Genomic DNA, 25,072 nt, shown 5'->3' on the forward strand with positions numbered 1-25,072 from the left:
CGACTCCGCCGCCACCCTCCGGCAGGGCGGCACGGAGGACGGACGGACAGACACATAGACAAACGGACAGACAGACAGAGGGGCATCCCCCTCGTCTCGCCCCTACGCGGGGCGAGGGAGCGGCGCCATCTTAGGAGGCTGCGCCCCTCATGCCCCTTTCCCCACTATTGAAGGGGGCTTTTGGGGGACATGCCGCGGCTCCGCGTCCCGTGGGCTGTCGCCTGCTTCGTCTGGGCTTGTGGGGTCGGCTGTGGGGACCTGGACCCGCTCTGCCCCTCCTGGGGGCTTTGCCGGGCGCCCCTTGCTCTGAACGCATCGCCCCCATGGCAGGGCTGCGGGGAGACGTGGTGGGGAGCCGCCGGCCTCGGCCTCTGGGGGCTCTCCTCGGCCAGCCTCGTAGGTACGCTGCCTCCTGCCCTGTCATTAAGTCATTAGTAGTCATTAAGGCCTCGTTTCGAAAGAGCTGGAAGGATTTGTGGTGATGACAAAGATGGTTAAGTGCTACCTTCAATATTAAAAGTAGATTGGCCATACGGTTGATTCTCCCCCCCCATATTGGCATTTTATCATCATGCACGACTCCCAGTTATGTGTCAATGCAAAATTGATAAACTGGTACCTGCTTTGAAGTGCCCAAGGCTGTGTAGTGCTCAGGCATGCAGAATTGCTTGTAATAGCAAAGATGAGTTCCCTATTGCTATCAGATAAATGATTTCGTCAGGTGGTAGGATTGCTAACAAGTATCAGGGATAAACCTTGTGGCAGTTGTCTAAAACAGGATTTGTCATTAGTGGTGTTGAGGAACATGGCCAACAGCAACTGTCCAGAGATAATTACTTAGTGTTTTTACAAATTGGTGTCTGCAAGGCATAGAAATTTTATCGTTAACGTGGAACTGTGTGAATACTGCAAGCAAAAATCCAGAAAGATGTTAAAACCCCCAGCATTAGTCCTGTGGTATAAAGCAATGTTTGTCCTCTTTTACCATTGCTCAGAGTAGCTCTGGGGGAAGGATGCAGTACATTACTACAACAAGAAATGCATCCTCTGCCCCTTTTGTTTGCTGTTTACGTTACTCAGAGAAGACTTCAAGCTGTTTGCTTGGTGTTCATTGCTGCAAATGGGCTGTACAACGCAGTTATGGGTGCACAGTGGCTGCTTCCATTACGCTGCGTCGTTCAGCTGTGTGAGCAGCTAGGCTGGACTTTACTGTCTGAAAATACCTTTTAGAGTTGAAAATAATTGCAATATAAAACTGCCCTGAGACTATTCTAAGCCCTATTGATTGAAACTACTCCAAAATAAATTTTAGACCTTAAAACTGGAATGCTCTGCCTGTTTCTTTAACTGCAGGACTCAGTTCTTTTCAAATTTCCCAAACAGAATAAGACTCTAAACTATTTGGGCTTCATTTTCATGCAGGTTTTTCATGCATTGTTTCTGAATTATTTTTCATTTCATGCATTCATTTCATTTTCATGCATTGTTTCTGAAGTATTTTGATTGGGTTTAAGAGGAGGGTTATCAAGAATAATATGGTTAATTCCTATTTTTTAAACATTTCTCATGTGTTTTTTGTTTACAGACTCTTTTCCAATTGATCCAATCCAGGAAAATTATGTCCGTAACGTGAGAAACTGCATTTTTTCAGTTGTCTATCCTACACCTTTTAAATCCAAAGTTCTTCTTGTAGCTGTTTCAGAGGTTGGCTATTATTTTTTTCTTTGTTCCTCTCCAATTAATAGTGATTGTTAACACATGTACTAAAATGTATTTTAATATTCGTAAGCTGTTCATTGTTAAAGTCAATAAACAATATACACTTTATATACACTTACTAATATACACTTTAAAGCAATAGAACATTTAGAACATACCGTCAGATGTCTTTTAATAACAAAACCTGTATAGAAAACACATTGTTTGCCACTGAAAATTTGATCATATTCAAGTACTAAATATATATGTATTACCTTTTTCTCCAGGATGTTATTGAAAATATTTTGGATCTTCATATATCTGTCCAAGGAACATCTGATTTTCTGCAGTTTGTCAGTGGTGGGAAAGTGATATTTGGGTCTGTTCCATTGGCCCACAGATATGGAGGGCATCAGGTAGCTATAATGCTTGTTCTTCCAGATGGAATTCTGTAGTTCTTTTCATGTGAATCATACCTTGAATTATATTATATACTTAATTATATACTTGAATTATATACTTGAATTATATATATATATACGTACCTATACCTGTAAGTATATGAATATGTGCCTGTAAGTACATGAATGCTTATGGATGCTTAGACTGTGGATTTGCTCTTCTTGGGGCTACAGGTAGAAGAGAACTACAATGCTCTTTCATGGTACCATGTCTGCTTTCTCTGCTTTTCTTTATCCCAGAAGCAAATTATCCTTTTAACTTTTGTTACCTGCAGAGTCTGCTTTGCACCCCTGCAGCCTGACAAGCTCTGATTGTGATAGGTTTTACCAGCTCAGAGGAGTGAAGAAGGTTAGAGCCTCACTGAATTCAGCAATAGCATGATTAATAAGTGTTAAATTTCATTGAAATAGATAAAACTGTTCATGGAAAAGAGTGGCAGAATTTGATGTGTAATTTCCAGTCCAAAAAAAAAAAGTATATATGTACATTTATACATATTACAAAACATGTCAGTTAAAAACCTTCTTATATAAAAGAAACTGGAAGCTGAAAGTTAGAGGGGGGAAAATTGTAATTACTCATATTACTTTTTTTCCATGGCTTTCTAATTTGTTGTTGATGTGAGTGTGGAAATACAGCCTTAGGGATCAATATCTAAGTTGCTACCCGAGCAAACCTGTTGCATTGTATAGATCACAGTGAACCTGCATGTGACTTGTACTGTTTAAGTATAACGGCCATGACCGATGGAAGATAATGACTTTTCATTTTTGTCAGTTTGGTAGCTGGGCAGGTCAGCTGGGTGATGGAAGAGCTCACTTGATCGGAGTATATACAAACAGGTGCGGTATTTTTTGAGAAGACTGATTCACTTCTGTATTCTGTGTAGTTGATTCATGCAAACCCCAAAATGTATTGTCAGAAACTCTAAAGGTATTTTTGCAGGCATGGTGAGAGGTGGGAACTCCAGTTAAAGGGCTCAGGAAAGACCCCATACTCCAGGTGAGTTGCAGTTAATTCATAAATACTAACACTAGATGTTTTCTTTTTTTAGATTTGCAGAGATCTTATGACTGATTTCTTACTTCTTTGTTCTTTGTAGGAATGGTGATGGAAGAGCTGTGCTTCGCTCTTCTGTGCGAGAATTTTTGTGTAGTGAGGCTATGCACTATCTTGGAATTCCAACAAGCAGAGCTGCCAGGTATTTTTCTTTTCTTTTTCACAATATCCTTATTTAAAGGCAATTTTGTCTCTCAGTTTCACTGAGCATCCATAAAACAGGACAGCTGTTTTCCAGGACACATCTTTCTTTTTGCCTGTATGCAATCAGAAGAGTTTCTTAGACTGGTGGATAAAACTTTCTAGTAATAAAGACCTCCAGCCATTTATCCATTCACTTTTATCCTTGGTATGCTTTAAAATATTACTTTGTTTAAATACTACATTATGTACTGTCTTTGCATTGTGGTGAGCAGTTGCTGTGCGCTTGTAAGACTGTCAAAACTAAATTACCTTAATTTGAAATCTAGTTCATTTGTGAAGAAAATAAGAAGTGAAAATTAGTTTGAGTGATTGTATCTGACACTAACTCCCCTTTCCAGGTTTTATGGTACTGCAATCTGAGTTTCTTCTCTTAAAAAAAAAAAAAAAAAGGTTCTTCTCTTCTTGTTCACCAGAAAGGCTTGCAAAACCAGCAGGACTAGATTCCTGCTCTCTACATAATACTATCACCTTTAGTGTATGAGGATAATCAATGAATCTATTACAATATTTTACATGGTCTTTTACATTTTACAATGAGTCTGTTATTAGACTAAAGTTAAGTATTTGGCCAAGTAGGAAAATGTTGAAAGTAGCTATTTCTGTATTGCGGTAGTCATGCAGTTGCAATTTTTAAGATTGGTAGGAAAAATTGCCTGGTAAATAGATACTAATATTGGAGGTAGTATTGAGTGTAGGTAGTTGCTCCCAATTCCTTATTTATACAACACCCCTTGAGCAGAGAGGGAGATTGCATTAAAAATTCATTTAAAACTCATTCTGTCTGAACCAAAGAAGACTAATAAATTCACTCATTTGGATGACCTTCTCAGAATGAAGTGAACTGAATTTTTCAGATGATTGTGTTTAAAATGCCAAGTTTATTTTGTGTTCCAAGGGATCTCATGTCTGTACTCCGGAATTTCAAGCTTTAGAGAAGTAAATGTTCTTCAGAAAAGGCCAGTACTCAGCTGCCTCATGGCTAGGTTTCTATATTTGCAAAGTGCCTGCAAATCTCTCTAGCATTAATTCTAACACATGTGCTCTGTTGAAGTGCTGTGTTTGTAAATGACATTTTTGATGGTTTATTCACTGACTTCACCTTGAGACCCTTTACTGTTAGCTATTGATGCAAAATGTTAAATCTGCCCGAATATCAGCAGGAGAGCATCTGGCAAGGTTGCGTCCTGTCTTTGGTGTCGTCTCAACAAATTGCTCAGTGCGAAACAATATGAAATTACTCCTTAACAGTGCACCGATTCTGTTGAGTACACAGTGTGCTTTAGTTCTCTGCTGGCAAATTGGTTAAATGCCTGGCTGTCTTAACTGCTGTACAGGCTCCCCAAACTGTTCGCAAGACTTCATTTGGAAAAACCCCAGCTGATATCCATATTCTTCCCAACGGGGAGCTGTAGTATTGAGACGGGTGAGATTCACTTAGACTTCTTGTCAGATCTTGGCAGAAGTGTGGGGAGAAGCCTTACGGCTTATCCCCGAACACCCAGCAGGTTGGTTTGCTCTATTAATTTCAAGTACTGTGTTCCCAACGGGGTGTTAGAGCTTATGACTGTACTGCCAGATATAGAACGCTTCCTCGTCTGGTACCATTTTAGTCACATACTGGGACTACTAGTTAGCAGTCTTGTGGGCTAGGTCAAAGAAAGTAAGCCAATATGTATATAATGCTTGGTGGTCATGCACAACAGCATGCAGGATGCTTGGGAGAGTAAAGTCTAGCCCTTTAGGCAGATCTTGGGGTGGGGTGGGATGTAGTCCCTGCATCCTTCTGTGAGAGCTGTTCCAGCTTCTCTGATGTAACAGCAGTTTCAGTGCTCTGTTTCCTGTGGTTGAGTGTACATCTGGTCTGCTGCTGAACAAGTAATGATACTTATAAACTTCAGGGGCCATTTGAAAGCTATTTTATAGTGGTAATGTAAGTATCTTAACGTGGCTGCTCAGTTACCTGACCAGCTCTTAAGTGTTGCTCGTCCATTAACTTGTATTAGTAACTTACAAAATATTATTCTCCCATTGGATTTTTATTTTATTTTATTTTATTTTTGTCAGCAATAAGAAAAGTGCTGGTATTCTGTAAGAATTTGGCAGAAAGTGTGCTATGAGTTACACAGTCAAAAAGAAACAACCCTTTTGGCAGAGGTCTGTTCAGAACAGTAGAACTGAGTAACATTATTCTGACTACTCTCTCCTAGTGCTCTGATGCACTTGCTGGTGTGTTAGTGCCTGGGGTTCATTCCCTCTTTTTGAATTTTTTTGATTTTCTTGATTGATTAGGATCAATCTTCTTCAATTAAGATCAATTCTTCCATCTCACTTACGTCAGCACTTCTTATACTTACTCTTACAGCCATACCAATCATTAGATGTTTCCAAAACAATCTTATCTGGAAAAAATTTCCTAATGTTGCTCCAGTATTAGCAGCAGCACCCAAGAGTGGAAGTGTAGGCAAACCACCTTACAGCCTCCGGTATTTTATCTGATATATTTTTAATTGTTTGCAGAGCAATACTTTTGATGTTTTAATTTCTATATGTTTTCTTCCCTCCTGCCTTTGGAACAATACAGCCTTTTCTTTGCAGTTGATAGAGAACGCTCATTTTGGATAGCTACCAGATGCCTTCAGAAATACAGAAGAGAATTACAATATATAGTTTCAAAGCCACAGTTATTGTTGATTCTTACTGTTGTAAGAATTCAGACAAATTATTCCTTCTAGTGATTTGTTCATGCATATTTATGTGGATATGCATACCCCACGTTTTTGGTCCAACTAAATTTTTTTCCGAAATCTTGATGCTAAAGTCTGTAAAAACTATTTTGTAACCTCTTAAAATTTAACGCTTGGGAGTTGTTTCAACTCTTGACTGTCTTCAGTTGTATTTATGAATGGAGTATTAGATATGCCTGCTGTCCTCTTCTGTGTTCATGTAAGGAAGGTTTGGTTCTGTTTTCTGTACGGTCTTCAGCTACCTAAAAGCTACCTTTACTTAGTTGCATTAAATTTCCAGTACTGTACCATCCAGCTATTCTGAATAGAAAGACCTTTTTCGATTATCAGCAAGCAAAAAAGAATTATACAAAATAAGGTAATTTTTCCTGCTGCTAGGCTCTTAAACAAGAGGTATTCTTCCCCTATTGAAAGGAGAACATTTCCTTCAAAAGACAGCACCAAGCATTCCTTCTGCTGAATGGTTTGTGTAATCTCAGTTGCTTTGGAGAGAAACTTCCTACACATTAACTTCAGGAGAAAATAGTTCCTTTGCATGGTTTGTGCTGATTGATGCAATTTTCTTTTTTTCTGATAATAAAAGAAAATAGAGTGAAATTACATATTTTATTTGTAAGATGAGGGTAAATTGTGACGTGTTTTAGAGCAAGCAAAATGGGTCATTTTCCAAGCACTTGCAAATCTCAATATTTAGATAAATGTGAAAATGCATAAGATGCGCAGAATTTTAAGGCAATTGAAAGGGGGATATTGTTTTTAAAAATTCAAGTACAAATAGCAGTGAAGATGAAAGGAATAATTATAATGCTTCATCAAAATTATGCCTTTTTTGTGCATTAATACTATTTGCAGAGCTCCTGATTGCTAAGGAGCCCAGATCTGTGCCCGAGGTTACTGAGACAACAGTTTTGGCTCATATAAAGGGCAGCCTCCATCTGATGCAACAATTTGGCTTCTAATTTCTGTCTTTCTAATTTTGCTGTTGTCCTCAAGAGACTTGTGACTTCTTTGTGTTATCATCACACTAATCAGTCACAGAAGTTCCAAATGAATGCAGTACGTTTTCTGAACGTGACCCCCTTCCCAAGAACAACGTAGGTAGTGGAAAGTGGGCAACTTAAAAAAGAAATCCATCTTGCTAACAAATCTTGGTGAGCCTCAGCTTTACTGTTTGCTGTGTGTTATTTGTGAAAACAAACCTTATTTTAAAAAAAAAAAAAAAAGATATTTTTTTCTGAAAGAAAAAATTATATAAAATATCACTCGATCACCAATAAAAATTACCTTTCCTATGGTAACCTTTTAATTTTCATTTCTTGTTTCTTACAGCTTAGTTGTAAGTGACGATGAAGTGTGGAGAGACCAGTTTTACAATGGAAATATTAAGAAAGAGAGAGGTATTGAACACATTTCAGAATAACATGATACAATACTGTAATTTAATTCCTCATTGCAAAAATCAACTTTAATGCCATATATGTGTAATAAAAGTGTGCAATAGTCGTCATTTCATTTATTGAGATAGAAAACCTTTCCCAAGAAAGTCGGTCCCAAACATAACTTAGATAAAGAAACGAAGCCCTATGAACAGACTTGCTGTGTTTGTGGCATATGTGTTGCTGGAATTTATTTTTTTTTTCACATGCCGTTGCAAAAATGATACTGAAATCTAGGGGAAATTTCCATCATTCTGTTAGCAAGACTATATGGGAACGCTGCCATGGCTGCACCATTGCTCCATCCTCTAAACCAGTTCTGAAACAGAGCCGGATGGCACAGCATGGGGAAAAATCAGAAATGATTTATGTTGGTTCTTTCTTTGTTGCTAGCATCTCTGGGGGAATTCTGAAGTTAATATCAGAATTTTGCTTGTGTTTGCTGGTATAGTGTATCCTAGTGAACAAACAAAGATGTGGAGGAGTAAAAAATACCAATTGCTTTACAGCAAATTAAGCTTTATCATTAGCATACAGTAAAGTAGCATTCTGTGTATTCATCTGTTATGCATTGAGCATACTTACAGAAATACGTGTTTAACTATGCGTATATAAATTATTTGTCTATAGAAAGGACATATGATGGCTTTTACTATGGGATTAATTTGGTTTGCTGATACTCTGTTTACATTTAAACATGTGTCTATGTTTAAGGTGCTATAGTGCTACGTCTTGCCAAATCGTGGTTTCGTATAGGATCGTTAGAAATCTTAGCTCATTCTGGGGAACTGGACTTACAAAGGTTTGATTTTAATCTTCATTGTAACTATTCTTTTAGTTTTCTTAATAATTAAATATATATTGGAATGCATATGTACAGTTGAAATTTAGGCGTAAGTTATTTAGAAAGGAAGACTGCATAATTCAGAAAGATAACGATGTTTTTTTTACAAATATACAAAAGATACAAAGTCACAGATAAAATCCCTTACCTATTTTTTAAGGCCAGGATCTTATAAAATGAGAAAGATATTATAGCTAAAATAGATTGATAACTAAGCATTGGGAGGAGTGGGGAGTTGTTTGGTAAGATTTGTAAGTTCAGTGACTAATATCCTAGATTTCTCAGTTGTCTGTGAAGTTAAATTAGCAGAAATGTGAAGTAAGTCACTAGCGTGAGTTTGTTGTATGAGCTGTGCTTTTGAGGAACACATACATGTATAATCAGAGAATTATATTAGGTAAGAATTTATTGCACAGCTTTAAGCCTTTTAGCAATATTAATTTACTTTATTCCATCTCAGGCAATTAGCATGGCATTTTTTTTGTTCTATTTTAACTCCTTTAATGTTGGTCATTCCCCCGTAGGAGTACTGCGCTGGTTGATAATCACTTGCAACAGAAATTGTTTTGGGGTGATTAAAATCAAGAAAGAGAAGTAGCAGCTGTTGTATATTGTATTAAGAGATAATTCAAGATAACTTCCTGAATGACTTCACGCTGTCTTTCTTTCTCTTTTTTGAAACCTCACAGCAGTGTTTTGTTGTAAAGTGAAAGACTGAATTAAGGAACTGAATTTAAGGTGACACAACACTGTAATTTTCTTTTTCTTTAATTAAAATGTTTGTGTCCTATGGGATTTAATGAACATGTTGATGGCTGGTTAATGTGTCAAGTAACCGTACTTCCTAAGAATTCAGATATCATTTTTTTCTTTGTGGAATATTCTGATCTGCAGTTATTCCTTGTAGTGATACATTTTTTTTCTTATCCACAAATTATTTTTTTCCTGAAAGATTGATATTACAGTATGCTAAATCAGGTCCTAATGTGCTCTAGAAATGTAACACATGGGGTTACATTGTGGCAGTCTCCAGTCATGTTTATAACTGGAACGTTTTATCTTCAACTTTTTGGAAGGGCTTAATCCAAAATTTACAGGAGTAAATAGATTAGGTTTTCTCATATCTGTTTGCAGCAGGCTGTAGATGAGCATTATCTGTTCAACGGTAAGAATTTTGAATGATCAGTTCTAAAAGTACCTGTTTTATTTAATGAATTCTGCATCTCATATTACAGGAGATTGCTTGATTTTATCATCCAGGAACATTTTCCATTAATAGCTGTGAATGATTCAGATCGATATCTGGTAAGTCTTTTTTTATTAGCTATATAAAGCTATTTTTATTTTCCACAACCACATGAACAAAAATTATACAAAGCTATTTAATTTTTCAGTTTATAGAGTTTTAAAATTTGAATTAAGTTTCCTGGTTTTATTAGCAAAAGCAGTTTTTACTCTTCCAAAAAAAAAAAACAAAAAAAACCAAGAAAACAAACAAACAAAAAAAAAACACACACAAGAAACCAAACCAAACAAAAACACTAACAACGAAAACCTGCTTCTTGTTGTTTTTCTCAAAATCAAATATGAACATTCTTTTTTTCACTACTTTTGATTATGGAAATGTTTATTGGGAAGCTCCCATTTTCCATTACTTCTTGTTCTCTTACTGCCCAGGCTTCAAGTGAGCTGTGGTCATGATGGGATCAGTTACATTTTTCCTAATATAAAAATAGTATATATTGTGTCTTTATTTCTTTTTAGGTCTTTTACATTTCTTTTAGTATATCTGAACATAGCTATTTAATTATAGTCTTTGCTGGATAAGGTTGTTTTGCAGTCACATCATTTAGAATGTGAATTACCAGTCCCAACTGACAGAGATCAAAGGTACCTGTTTAAAACCAGAATGTATTAAGTATTTCTAAAGTGAATCAAATGTTTACATTATTCATTGTATTCCGTAGTTTTATTTGAATTAAAATGTGTATTTCATTTTAGGATTTTTTTTCTACAGTCGTATCAGAGACTGCAAATTTGATTGCATTGTGGATGTCTGTGGGTTTTGCACATGGTAAGCAGCAGTAGATGTTGTCACTGTATTGGCTTTATGAGAGTGACTCTTTATAGTTGTATACTTAAAGATGGCTTTCGTTTGTCACTTTGTTCTTCAGTCCTTCTGATGTCTGTGCCTGCAGCAGTATCTGTTGTGCATTAATACTGAAGAGTTCTTTTCATAACAGAGAGAACTTCCTGATTTTTCAAAGCATGACTGTATCTGACAGAAGCCAGGAACAGAACAAGCATATGGGCTTCTCAGAATTGTTGTGGATGTCTGATGTACAAAGACCATGTATTGATGTCATGTGTTGCTGGGAATTTGATTCATCTGCATAAAAAGCCGTTCTTTTATAGTGTATAGAATAGAGTGCTGTCCACCTTTGTTTCAGATTTACATTATGAAAAATAAAAGAGCATTGTGTTGCTAATACAGCACACCATCAACTTGTAAAGAAGAAGCTAACTGACAAGTTGTGCAAGATGCTGTTTCAAAACAGTGTTGTGCTGAATGGAGAAGGAAACAGTGCCATCTAGGTATAAAAACCAGATGCAAGATAATGTAGCAAAAACTAATGTTCATACTTTATATGCCTGCCAGGTTAAGAATACAAGAGAGAAGTTTATTTTCCTGAATCTGTTTTCTTAAAGGTAACTGCTCCAATGTTATCTAGATTTGGTGGATTGATTTCACAGGAAATCTTCTAGAGACTACAGAGTTCAGGTAGAACGTTAACTTTTGTTTTTCCTTGTTGTTTAATTGTAGGTGTGTGCAATACAGATAACTTCAGCTTATTATCCATAACAATAGATTATGGTCCGTTTGGATTTATGGACTCCTATGATCCAAGTGAGTGTAGCACGCACCCATATTTAAATATTATTTTTGACTTAAAATAAATGTCATATTAGTTTATGTAATTTCTGTGTGCATGAAAATGTGCATTGTTGTTAGCAGAAAAATCCCAAGGATGTGTATTGTTTGAAGAATTTTAGGGGAAAAATAAATCAAAGGCCAGTTCTATAATACACTGTGCAGGTTGTGTTTCAAGTCTAAAGTGAAATGTCACTATTAAACCCGTTTTCATGAAGCATGTTTCCTAATGGATTTCTTCATTTGAATAGATGCCATAATAGACACACCGCCCCAAAAAAATAATAAATTGCATCTCTATAAGGAGCCTATGCCAAAAATTGTATACAACTTTGTATGCATTATGCTCTGGGTTTGTAGTCACAGCAGCTAATTATATATTGGAGAAAAAGAAATCAAATCTACCCTTTTCTTTGGAAGTATGAACTCAGTCAGTCTGAGATTGGTAAGTGTAGGTCTAGTACGTACATAAATGTGTTACATTTGATTATTGTTTGGAACTTTCATCTGAGTAAGCTTCAGAACCACTAGTGGTTATTTTATAGTCTGTTTTCATGAGATTACAGCCTCAAATTAAGGAAATCTCATGAGATTAGATTTTATATGACTTCTACTGTATTGAGAAAACAGGTCTTTCTGTCTTCTGATCTTTTCTTTTACGGTGAGTTGGCCCCAGCCAACAATTAAGCCCCCACCAGCCACTCATTCATTTCCCACTGCTACAGGGCAAGAGAGAGAGACAATTGGAAGAACAATGGTGAGAAAAAACTTGTGGTCAACTTAAAGACAGTGTAATAAATGAAGAGGAAAAAAAAAAAGGAGAGGAGAACACAACAAGTGATGCAAGACAGTCACTCACACCAGCAGACTGATGCCCAGTTGTCCCCAAGCAGTACCTTGGAAAGAGCACTCCCCAGTTCTTATTGCTGAATATGACATTATAGAATGAATCAGAGAATGGCTTGGGTTGGAAAGGACCTTAAAAATTATCTAACTCCAAACCCCCTGCCATAGGCAGAGATTAATTACGTGGCATGGAACATCCTTTTGATCAGTTGGTGTCATCCAGCCTGACCGTGTCGCCTCTCAGCCTCTTGCTTATCCCTAGCTTAACTTGCTGGGAGGGCACAGTGAGAATGGAGAAGGCCTTGATGCTGTGCACTGCTCAGCAGTAGCTAAAGCCCTGGTGTGTTATCAATATGGTTTTAGTCATATACCTAAAGCACAGCAACAGACAGGCTGCCATGAAGAAAATTAGCTCCATCCTAGCCAGACCCACTGCACCCTAGAACTGGATGAAATGCTTTACAGCTAAAGATTCAGGTCTGAACGGATCTGCAGACCTGACAGATGTGTCACAGGTCTCCTCCTTAATGCTGGTTGGTATTGATGTCCTCTGAGGTTTCAGGCAATGCAGTGTGCATTGATCACCTTATCTGTTTTTGATCTGGACAGGCGGTTCATACTGCATCTGTTCTGAGACTGATGCTGTAGATATGTGTACATTTAACTTCTGAACACCCTGTAGCTGACCTATCACATATTTATCTCACAAATATGGATTTCTTTTCTTGAATGTGTTAGCTGTAATTTTTCATAAATGAATACGTAAAACTTGCTTATTCAACTAAAGTCCTGTTGAGGTGGCTTATTTTTTTTTTTAATGCAAGTTTGTATGTGTTACTTTTCCAAAATTATCAGTAAATCCATAATTTAGTTGTACAATTATTTGCTTAGTTTTTGTACTTAATAGTAGCACTAGATTTAGTGAAAACATTGCATATGTTTTTATACATTTTTAGTGTTAAAAATGTTTAAACATCTGAATTTACTTTGTATATTCAAGTTGGAAAATGCCGCCTATGACATATGGAAATGTGTCTGTGAAGTATGTACTTCTAGATTTGCAAATATTAGATCTTGAGTTAATCCACTGTAAATAAGTGTCCTTGTGATCTAAGTTTAAATATTTCAATATCTTCAGCACTTTTATTAATTTACTGTGTTTGATTGATAAGATTGAATGTAGTTCAATATTTTAACATTGATTGTTTTTGTAATTACTCTGTTGGGGAAAAGTAATGTTTTGTTTGAAACAGATTTTGTTCCAAACACATCTGATGATGAAGGGAGGTATAAAATAGGAAACCAGGCAAATGTTGGGCTGTTTAATCTGAACAAGCTGTTACAAGCTCTAAAACCTTTATTGGATCCCAGGCAAAAGCAGCTGTAAGTAATCGTTAAAATATCTAAACGCTTAAAAGAACTAGTGAGATGGGAGACCCCTAATCACCGTATGCATAGGAAAGAAAGAGATTAGCTTTTTCAATCATTTTTTTCTAAGTGAAGATTGATTCTGAATTAATTATTGTTCAGAATAAGGTAGAGGGAGGGGAGAAAGTTTTTCAGTTATCATAAATAGTAGCAAAAGACAGCTAGAAGGACATCCTAGATATTGTGGGGGCTATTCTTCTTCCCCTAAGCAGGATCTTTGCCTGTAGTTTTCTTTTATAGGTTCTTCTAGCTTATTCTTTAAGGTGCTTACTTATGAAGATCATACAGCCTCCTGAAATTATGGAGTAGTATTTTAATATCCTTTTGTAAAGATTCCTGATACGACTCTTTTGTGCAGTTTATACTCATGATATTTCTTGCTCATATGAAAGACAGATTGCATTTTTGTTCTTTGCAACAGCTGTTGATATATTCGATGTCTGTTAAATTGTTTCCCCTCAGTCTTTTTCCCACTACAGATCCCAGTTGCTTCAGATTCAGCATATTGATGTTTGTGAGATACCAGACAGAAGTTTTTATTGCTTAGTGTACAGTAGGGTTGCACCCACAGTAGTGCTGTAATTCCATAGAATTTGATGTTTCGTTTGTTCTTGCAGAGCTTCCCAGGTTCTGGAGGGATTTGGTCAACGCTATTATACCCGGTACGCAGTTCTAGAACTCCCCCCCTGTAGTCATAATACTATAAATCGTGTTATGTGACAATTTCCTTACTGTGTTGCTATGTTCAGTTTTACAGAATTGTTCAGAGCAAAACTGGGTCTCCTTGGGGACGATGAGGATGACAACTATTTGATTGCTTTCCTCCTGAAAGTGAGTTTGATTTGCTAATCTCGTTGGCAAACATCTGAATTTATACCCCGTGCTTTAAAAAACACTGATGGAAATATCTTTATTTCACTAGCTCATGGAAGATAGGAGGGCTGACTTTACAATGACGTTTCGAGAGCTGAGTGAAATTACTGAAGACCAGTTAAAGGAGCTCCACATCCCTGAGGTATTAATTAATACAGGCACCCCATTTTAGGAACACTCAATATCAAGTGAGTAAATCAGGTTGGACAGAGCCCTGATATAATGTGGGGAATGTTTACTTTTCCTGGGAAGCTCTACTGCCTTTCCCTAACTTCTAATGTACAAAGCACAGAAGACAGTGATACCTATAGTTAAATAACAGGGAAAATAAAGTAAGTCAGCATATAAACTAAAGAAAAATAGGGGTTAAAAGCTGGAGGTATTAAGGTAGAATTTGCTGTAGCAGAGGTGGAATAATACAGATGTATCATGCTAGCAAAACAGAGTAATCTAAATAGAAAATAAAGATGCTAGTAGAATTTTGGGCAAAGAAATCCTTGGGGATTCATTACATGATTCTCTTTTATATCCTCTTAAAATTTGCTCACTTTGGTTTTTGCTTAACAGTAACAAAATTCTGTTGTCTACCATTAACTCTTTCTTTCTCTTTAGGAATTCTGGGCTCTCCAGGATCTGGGTAAACACAAGTTATTTTTGGAATGGGTCTCTATGTACCTCTTGCGATTAGAACAGTAAGTCTGATGGAGTTTCATGTTTAAAAATAACACCAACTGTGTATTTGCCAGAATGCCAGAATCTACAGTGTTTTCTGTAGTCCTTATTGGGACTGGTAAGCTAGACTAGACATGATTTTTAATACCTTTTTTATCTTTATGGTTTTAGATTGTGCTAGCTTCTTCAATTACCATTATAGTTCTGATTTGACACAAGTACATAAAAATGATATGGGATGAGTTGTCTGGTTTTGGCGTCTTTTGGTGAACATTTGATCAGATTTCTTGAGTTAATTGCTCTTGTTAAAATACCAGTTCTATAAAATTTTTAGAATATGAAATTCAGTTTGTGCAAAGAAAGAAGAGTGGATAGTGTTTTATTACTGGAAATACGTATTTTTTTTACTGTATACTATTTCTGCCTTAGGATGATGGGGGGTGGAAGTTGCATAGCTGTGAATATGCAGACTGTGCTTGGATGCCACTATAGTTGTGTGGATAAGGACATTCACGTTAGAACTTCCTACCAATTCTTCTATTTTAAATCCATAAAGACTGCATGCATTCTTCATAGTCATATATGCTATGCATGGCTGACTAGTGGAAAGAAGTACATATTGGGTACTTGGAAATTTTAGTCAGTAAATACAATTCTTAAGGAAAACATTAATACAAGATACAAAACCTACAAGAAAGTGCAGTTTTTCCCAAGTCTAATGTGTTAGTCGTGTTCAGTGTTATCAAAGCTGTACTTACTGATTTGGTACTTATAAAATCCACTGGAAGCATGTGTGTCAGTTATGTTTGACACATAACTATGTAATATTTGCCTAATATTATTTGCCTAATATTACAACTTAAAGAGTATGTGGTATCTATATATACACACACACCTGCAGTAGGAAACAAAAGCTATTTGGAATATATTCGTTACGGGAATTGCAGTCAGCTATTGCACAATGGATGCAGAACTTTTTTGAGGAAACACAGAAGTATGTGTGTCCAAGTTCTGAAAAGGAAACTGAATACTTCATGGCTAATACCTTGAAAAAGGGTGAGGAGGAACACAAGAGAAAAATAAATACACCGGTTAGTGTTTGATCAGTTCTTGCGGTTCAAATAGTGGAATTACTGACTTACTGTCTGTTAATAGTAGATGGTTATTGTAGTAAAAAAGTGAAGAGTGACATGAATGAGAAAAATGTAAATGAGCAACATTCACAATTGTTTGTTTGTTTGTTTGTTTGTTTTTATATTTAGTAACAAGGGTGATACAGACATCAAGAGAAGAAAAAGAATGACAGGTAAGTAAAACAATCCAGATGAAGTCATATGCTTGGAGGTGGCAGCTACCTTCTTACTTAGGTTGCTTTACTGTTAATGTTTTTGTCCTTTTGAGGAGAACTAAGATGTGACCTGATTGTCAGTATTTTGTGATGTTTCAAGTTTGGCTTCACCTTAGTGTCCTGAACTGGTGGATGTGTTCTGGCTTCTATCCAAATTTAACGTTTCATTACAACGTAGGGTGCTCTGTTAAAAGGCCCCTAGGATTTATTTCCTTGTGAGAGATGCCCTTCCACTTCAGCTAGATCTGCTTTCTTGAGTCCATTCTCTTTTCCTTGAATCTTCCTTTCTTTATCAGTCTGTGATTGTAACAGTTTGCGTTGCTGAGAACATTGTTCTTCTCCAATAATGAAACTTTGATAACATCAAGAAATAGTCAATAGCCATCCTGTATTGGCTCAATGGGCTAGGATTTATCCAAGAGTTCAAACATGTGCAAATCCTCTCTACATATTACAAAGAATTCAAGTTTCTGATAGGCAACCACTGTTTTTTTTTGTGCACCTGGAGAAAAAAACTCCATACTTCTGAAAGTACAATCAAGAAAGGAAGGTGTGGTTTTGAATGATTAGATATCCCATTTACTTTAATTCACCAAGTTACTGTAAATGCCAAAAGGTAAAGATACATAGCTGTCTATCACAGCACAAACAGCGGATATGAAATTCTAGAAGTTATCCAGAGAGAGGCTTTTTTCTTTTTTGGATTTGTGATAAGCTGTGGGAAACTTGTGAAATTTGCCTACAATAGACAGTGACAACTGAAAATTTCTGGACAAAGGGGAGTGAAGAGAATGTAGAATCTGTCAAATTCTTCACAAGAGGTACTATAAGCTTCATTGTTATTCTACTTTGCAGGTACTTTATTCACATCTGTAATGGAAATGGCTGCACTCTTTCATTAGATATTGATTGGCTGCTTTGTTCAAAAGCTTTAATTGATTTTGTAGGAAATGGCAGGAGATAGCACTGAGTTTCAGTAATAAGATAGTAACAAACTGTTTTCATGCACATTTTCTAACTAATGCTCCATACATTTTTAAGAATGCTTCTTACAATTTCACATGCATTTTTACAAAGTTAATATGAGAACAGATACCAAGAAGAAAGGCTTGTTTTATTATCTGTATTTTGGTATGGTTGGGAAGTTTCAGCTGTGGTACTCAAGGCTTTTAGCTCAACTACTATTTTGAAGTTCCCAGCTTCCCTTATCTAAAATTTAATTGTGAAAGCTATCTAAACACAATTTTTATTTTTGTTATTTTTCTTTTTCTACATTTTTGTGAATTGGCTTTCAGAGAAGTTAGGATATTCTGAGTATTCATTACAAATCAGAAGGACTCCCAGTTTGGGAAGATTTTCTGCAAACCAGCATCACGTTTATCCACACACATCTGAGAGGATTTTATGGCATTGGAGACAGACAAAACAAGAAAAAGGCTTTCCCCCCATGGACCATTCTTCTGCATCTGGTCTCAGCTTTGGTAGCAGACTGAAGCTTGATATGCAAATATTCATGGTTAAATTAGATAAGTTCCATATAATCTATCATCACTCCATGTTCCTGCAACAGAGCAAGCAGAAATTCCTGACAGGCTACTGAGGTCAATTTGTTATTGTTTTCTTTAAAATTGTCTTTTTTCTTTTAAAAGATCAACAGACTTTGTTACATTTTTGCTAGTGTCTCCATTTTACACTGTGACTAAAGTTTCTTAAAAAGTTATTTTCTTTTACATTCATACATTTTTGTAGATCTCTTAGACACCTGTTATGGTCTCTTAAAATGGGATTTTTTTTTTTTAAGTATTTCCTTTACCAGCTGCCCCTTGTCAATACAACATGCATGGCACATCTGGCTCCAGGCCACATCCACCTGCTCCACCGGGGGCTCCTCCACGGGCTGCAGTGTGGAGATCTGCTCCACGTGGGACCCATGGGCTGCAGGGGGACAGCCTGCTCCACCAGGGGCCTCTCCGCAGGCTGCAGGGGAACTGCTGCTGCATACCTGCAGCACCTCCTGGCCTCCTGTATTGGGTTTATGTGGCAAGCATTTAATAGCAGAGGGCTTCAGGGGTGGCCTCTGTAAGCAGAGCCCAGTCTGAAAAAAAAACCTTTTTTTTCTCTCTTCACTTAGTTTTTAGTTCTTAGTAGCACTTTATCGTGTACTACATACAATTAGTTCCTTAGGAGTTGATCAAAAAGTTTTGACAATCCAAGTCCCAATACAAGTCTGTCATTGTATTTAATGGAATACAAAAGAAATATGTTAAAAAGAGAAAAAAAATAAATTGTAGGCCAGATCATAAAATACTTGTTAGGGCACCAAATTTCTTATGCTTTGTCCTTTTCTAATCTGACTTATCTTCTTCTTTCATAATTATCTTGTCAGTTGTGTCAGTTACAGGTATTTTTAACTCCACTGTGAAACTTCTCAATTTGCAATTTTTAAGAATATATTTTTGGGACAAATATTCTCTTAACTAATATGAGTTATGGTTTTAATGTGAGTTACCATTTTTGTATGAGTCATATGTTCACTTCTCCGCCTTTTAGTATTCTTTTTACATTGTTATCACACTTAACTATTGTAAATGAATGTACAGGATTAAATCGAATGCTCAGCCAGAGCAAATTACTTTGCCAAGACTTTTTTCTTGGTGGTTAGGGCAGGGTGTTGTTATGGCTATATGAGGGGTGATCAGGGCTCCCAGTGGCTAATCCTATTTGTCAGTGTTTAATTTCTGTAAGGTCATACGGCGCAACACTAACGTGTAAAATAAGAATTCCTCTATCTGTATGCATTGCATTTCACTCCTCTCATAATTCTCAAGCAATTAACCTGGACACAGTGCCTGAGTGTCATTATATGACCTGGACAGCTTTTATGATGGAGGAACATGATAAGGAAGCATTTGGACAATGCTCTCAGAAATACCGTCTGATTTTTTGGGTGGTCTTTGGGGACCCAGGAATTGGACTCGATGATGCTTGTGGGTCCCTTCCAGCTTGGGATATTCTGTGATTCTAAGGACGTTTGTCTGGCTTTGTGCTTGTTTAGAAAGTGACAGTGTCATCTGAGATGAAGTGCTGCTGGTTTCAACCCGCAACTCCTCTTGTCGAAGAGCTTCACATTCCCTCTGCTGGCAGGAATGTGAGTGGTCAGGGTACAGGACTTAGAGCAGAGAGTGATTTCTGCCCTTTACTTTTCTTATTAACATGAAGACCCATTGTGCAGTGCTGCTTTATGTCAAGTCCTGTGGCTTAAAGCGGCTATCATTCAGCTCCAAACATAAAGAATTCAGTTGCATTGTGAGACATAAAATAATCATGCAAGTGTTGTTTCGCTGATTACATAGCTTCAGTAAATTCTGGTCTGTCAGCTGGTGAAATGCTCCTTTTTAAGAAACAATGCATATTACAGAGAAGTCCATTCACTGAGCTAGGCACTAATTCTCTGCAGGGAGCTTTCAATCATGAGTAAGTCCTGCGACTGTCTGACCACAAAACCTTCGGAGGAGGTTTGTCAGAGCTTTCCTCAAAGCTGCCAATTGTCTTGGTAGGATAAACAAGTTATGTCTGCAAGCTGAAGAAGCAGTATAAGGAGATGCAAGAATAGAGTGAATTGAGAAATAGAAACAAATTAAGTTTAATCTTGTTATTATATTTTTTTCTGATCCCCCCCCTCATAATATTCTATTATTTGTAAATAAAATAAGATCACAACAAATTGACAACAGGAATGAATAGAGGGAAATATGGGGTGGAGATTTTTCATGAATGCTTTGCTTTCTCTATTTTCTCTTTCAAATAAGCTGTAAGGGAATTTGTAAGGGTTGAGGTTTTAACCCCAGCAGGCAGCTGAGCCCCACACAGCCACGTGCCCATTCCCAGCCAAAACAAGGACATGAGGAATATACAACTGCATTGATTTTTTGAAAGAAATATTTAATATTATATAAAACATGAGGCTTGAACTAAAAACTATTTATACAAAGCCTTACTGGGACAGTGGAAAGGGAAGGAACAGATGAGGGTTTTTTTTATGCCCATAAATCACGGGCCATAGGTGCTAATGGCTCTGACATTACTAATTAATCTCTTCATGGGATAAATCAGCTACTGAATTTGGGAAAATATGCAGACTAGTGTCAAAATAAGATGCATGATGCAAGCTGGAAATATTTGTTACAATTAATCTGTAACATTGTTTTGATCATTAATTAAAGGGAAAACTGTTTCTGAAGCAGAATCCTTTGCTTTAATTGCAGAGAAAAAATAAAAGTGGTGTTGATGTTCTATCTGCTAACAAATTGATAATAAAAACCATGTAGGCTTATGAGCATTTTCCTTGGCATACAGGTTGGCAGAGCTCCTTTTTTATAAGCTGTTATTTACCATCCATGAAGATGTAGCCGGGGTTACTAATTTAGCAGTCTCATTTTCAGGGTCCTTATGATCTCCCTACCACTAATTAGACATAATCAGCCAGGAACATGTCAGAGAAGGGAGCAGCCGTCACGGGTGTTTCGAAAAAGATACAGCAGACAGTTGTGGAAAGAACTGCGAATTACAAAAAAAAAAAAAAAAAAAGAACAAAGTTGGAAAAATGGTTTCTTAAAAAAAAAAAAGCCTAAATGCAACATTGAAGGCTTTTATGGGTAACTTTTTGATTCATTTTACAGAATTAAGGAAAATTAAGTACATATGGTTTTATTAATATCTTCATAGTTCCTTTTTACCTTAAATAATAATCATCATTTTATGATTTTTCCTTCTTATACATGTTTTTTGATCTGCAAATTAAAACTTTCTGAAGGTTTCAGTAATTTTTTCTATGACTGTGGTGTGTTTTTGTTGAATATGTCTAACTGAATTGATCATGATTTACTTTTGCTTTCAGCTGTTAATCCCAGATACGTGCTTAGAAATTGGATGGCAGAATCGGCAGTGCAAAAAGCCAATTTGAATGATTTTTCAGAGGTAAAGTTAGTTATTTTTTTTTCCTGATACGTTTGCTAATAACTGATCTGAATGTTAGTGAAACAATTGTTACATTTGTGCTTTGAACCCAAATTACACTTTGACCAACATTGTTCCGTGTCACACCAATCACTACTAATAATAGCAATAATGCTGTCAATAATATTAGCAGTATTAACTATTAATTATAAATAGTGTTAATTATAATAATAGTAATCCTATTCTATCCTGTTACTATTCTAATAGTAATCCTAAAGCAATTCATGGAACAATTTGTGGAGCCAGGAGGGTGCATAATACGAAGTGGCAGAGACTTTTCTTATTTGCAGGCAAACATATTGTATAAAAACTTACTCATTTCAATTGCTTCTAGGTTCACCTTCTACAACAGATTTTACAACATCCCTTTCAGAGACAGGAGGCTGCAGAGAAAGCAGGCTACTCCCTACGCCCACCAGCTTGGGCCAAGGATCTTAAAGTAAGCTGTTCATCCTGAGAGGAAGTTAAACAAGAAAAATGGTCGAGGTCCTGGCCATTGGAAAAATGGCTCAGGCCTTCACGCAGGAATCAAGCCAAAGGAAGTTGTGCCTCTTATTCTTTGTGGACTGGAATCTGCTATGCTGCTAGACAAGGTCTTGACCAACTTGATAAAGTCTAAAGGTTAAAGAAATGGGCCACTACGTCTGGTTGCATCAACAGATCATATTGGCATTTAATAACTGCCCTGTGAATTCAGCTGTGCATTAATTTGAGTCCCAATATTTAAGTTCTGCCAAACTGCCCCACGTAACATCACAGAATTCATGTCTACTCAGGTGGTAACAATTAAAGGGCTGGTCAATTTAAAATACATATAAATTGGTTTTAATCACCAATTTTGATTTATGTTCTCGTTGTTACACACTTACCAAATGTAGTTTTATCTGAAGACATAAATGTTAAGTCTTGCAGAGCACCACCTTACACCTAGACCTTACTGCCTTTTCTGTCCTTGACCTTGTTTTGTCCCATTAAGCTGCCAATGGAGGTTTAGAGGAAATTGAATTAAATTGTAAGCAAAAACACCTGTCTTGGGAGTGACTTGGCCCAAAATAGATTTTGGTATCTTTGGCAGAGTCAGGTGCCTGTTAAGCCTGGCTTACTGTTCTTTGAAAGTTTATCTTCTAATAGTAGTAGAGGGATTGTTGGTATGTGGATGTAATGACTCAGGGAATGTTCACTGGTTGGACATGGAAAAGGACTTTCTTGCATCCCATTAGGTACACTGTCAGGTCAGCGTACCTTTTGCAGTCAGCCTCCTGATGCTGTTGGTCTGACAAAAATATTGCAGGGAAAATATTTAAAATTAACTGAAGCTGTTACATAGCAGTGCCTTGGATTGTAACAGAGTGGGACTCGTCTTTGTTTTGAGTCCAGGGTCCTGTTATTTATCTTTGTTTAATGCTCCAATTCCACATCACAAAACTTTGTGTATAATTAAGTTAAAACTAATACACAAGCTCTCAGGTGCAATGTTCTGCTAGCAAAATTCACTTGTCTGGGGCTTTACTATTTCTTGATGTTACCTTCACCCTTCCCAAATTCAAAACGGATTGCTGTAGAACATCCAAATCTCTTCTGAAGAGATTTGGATCTCTTCACTTGCTTCTGAAATGGAATGCTTCTGAAGTGGTGCTAAGTGCTATGATTAGCATTTCACAAATCTATTTCTAGAAATATAATTAGTGGGGGAAAAGAAATCTATGTTATTAGAAATCTTTCACTGACTAAAAAAAATACACAAATGCCTTTGCTTCTTACATACAATCAGTGCAATTATTCAGGATGGTTTCCCCTCAGATGTACAGTTGCTCAGCCTGAGTTAACATTCCTTGTGCGAGCAGTAAGTGCTCTCCTGCAGCCACTGGGATTAGTGTTTGTGCTTGCAGCATCTCCAGGAAAAAAGGAGTGGGGTGATGGGGGGGTTCTGTAAAAGCCCTGTAGCCGTGGGCTGTGTTCATAACCTGTGGGAGCATTGCCATTGATACCTATTCTGGGGTAATTGCAAAATAATGTGTTGTGATGCAATGTAATCCTGACTACTCCGATTTCATAATAGTGCTGCTGACCGTTACGGGTAATCACGCCGCCTTCAGGTGTTCTGCAAGGCCATGATGATTTGTAAGTCTTTGTTCTATTGAATCTCTTCTATTCTGTTTGTTTCCCTCAAAAAGAATATGCATGTATCCCAGTTTGTAGGAGACTGTCAACAATCCCTAAATAATAGTTGTCCTGTACTTTTGCAACAAGGCCCACTTAAATTTCTACTTTTGCTTGAAGTGCCTGAAAAAGAGTACTTGAAAAATACATGAAGAAGTTATCTCAACACACTACCTTATGTTTTGTCAAAGTAGAGAAGTGAGATCACATCATGCTCAGAATTTTGTACCACTTCATTTTCTACTTGTAGATTTTAATAGTGATGGTTTATGATTACAATGTAAACATCAATACTGTTTCATGATGTAAGTCCTAAAATTCTTACGTGGGCTTTTGCTTCCTGCTCTGGAGCTGCCTCTTCCTTCATGTTACACAAACGCAGCAGTGATGCAAAAGCAGATGGGAATAGAAATATTGATTAAGCAGTTATGTGTTTGTGCCGTCTTCACTGTATCGGAGGACTGCTATGAGGGTCAGCAGTGATCCCCCACGTGTGGACTTGACTTTTCCATATGAAAAAAATGGTCTCTTGGAGTGTGTCCTTCTGTACCAGTGATGTGAAAGTCCGAAGAAAAAGACAGCTGCTGAGCCTGCTTCCACTTGAGATCTGGAGAAAGGTTAAGAATAGCATTCTGCAACTTCAGCCTCTGCTGATGTACTTAACTGCAGGAGTAAGACAATTTCATATGGCAAAAGGTTAGACAGGGGAAGAAGGATTGATTTCTACTTTCTTTTACAAATGCTTTGAAGATCTTTTTCTATTTTGTAGCATCTCTTCTGGTGTCAAATAAAGCCAGATAATTGTGTATCATTTAACTGGTAGCTCTGTTATTTGAATGGAAAGTTTGAGTACTTACGTTTCAGAAATTCAGTGCCGCCATTACATACACAAAATAGTTGATAGAGGTCTAATCATCACAGCATTTTAATCGATCTCTGGAGTTTCCTGTCAGCTTTGATTCTTCTTGAAGAAAGCTCTTTTTTGTGTGTAACATTAAGTACGTGAGTTATGATTGACTGGGGCTGTAAAATGTATAAAATTGAGTTTATTGTGCTGTAACAAAGGCAAGGGATGAAATAGGGCAGGAGGCTGGGCATTCATGTGAGGAAGGCTGTATAAAAATCTTAGTGCTTTGTGAACTCAGAGAAAATAGCTCATTGTGCAGCAGTTGTCTAAGAACATATGTCACTTTAGTTTGATGCTGACTACATAAATCAAACATATTTTCTTTTATGAAACATAAGTAGTTGGGTAGCAGACAGCTGGTGTCACTTAAGTGATTCAAAGATGAGCACTCCTAATAATTCATAGACCAACACCCAGCTCTTTTGCATCTGATACTTCTGCAT

General features: G+C 36.9%; 1 protein-coding gene across 1 annotated transcript; it reads left to right on the plus strand.

Moving 5' to 3' along the window:
* Positions 1–30: 30 nt before the first annotated feature.
* On the plus strand, positions 31–24,527 carry LOC116486271 (protein adenylyltransferase SelO-like). Its single transcript, XM_032182361.1, has 19 exons — positions 31–400; positions 1,586–1,704; positions 1,986–2,114; positions 2,938–3,002; positions 3,106–3,162; positions 3,263–3,361; positions 7,497–7,564; positions 8,318–8,405; positions 9,683–9,752; positions 10,449–10,521; positions 11,272–11,355; positions 13,479–13,608; positions 14,271–14,315; positions 14,403–14,484; positions 14,576–14,668; positions 15,139–15,218; positions 16,461–16,504; positions 21,444–21,523; positions 21,897–24,527. Exons 1-19 carry the CDS (start codon positions 190–192, stop codon positions 22,017–22,019), a joined length of 1,740 nt encoding a protein of 579 aa, XP_032038252.1. The 5' UTR covers positions 31–189; the 3' UTR covers positions 22,020–24,527.
* The last annotated feature ends 545 nt before the right edge of the window (positions 24,528–25,072 follow it).

Source organism: Aythya fuligula, chromosome 2 (genome assembly GCF_009819795.1).
Source record: "Aythya fuligula isolate bAytFul2 chromosome 2, bAytFul2.pri, whole genome shotgun sequence".
NCBI lineage: Eukaryota > Metazoa > Chordata > Aves > Anseriformes > Anatidae > Aythya > Aythya fuligula.

What these genes read in the sequence shown, in the direction of transcription:
- LOC116486271 (XM_032182361.1), top strand. Translation starts at nt 190, where the DNA reads ATGCCGCGGCTCCGCGTCCCGTGGGCTGTCGCCTGCTTCGTCTGGGCT. An exon ending in AAATATTAAGAAAGAGAGAG is followed by an intron (nt 7,565 to 8,317) that starts GTATTGAACACA and finishes TCTATGTTTAAG; the next exon opens with GTGCTATAGTGCTACGTCTT. An exon ending in ATGATTCAGATCGATATCTG is followed by an intron (nt 9,753 to 10,448) that starts GTAAGTCTTTTT and finishes ATTTCATTTTAG; the next exon opens with GATTTTTTTTCTACAGTCGT.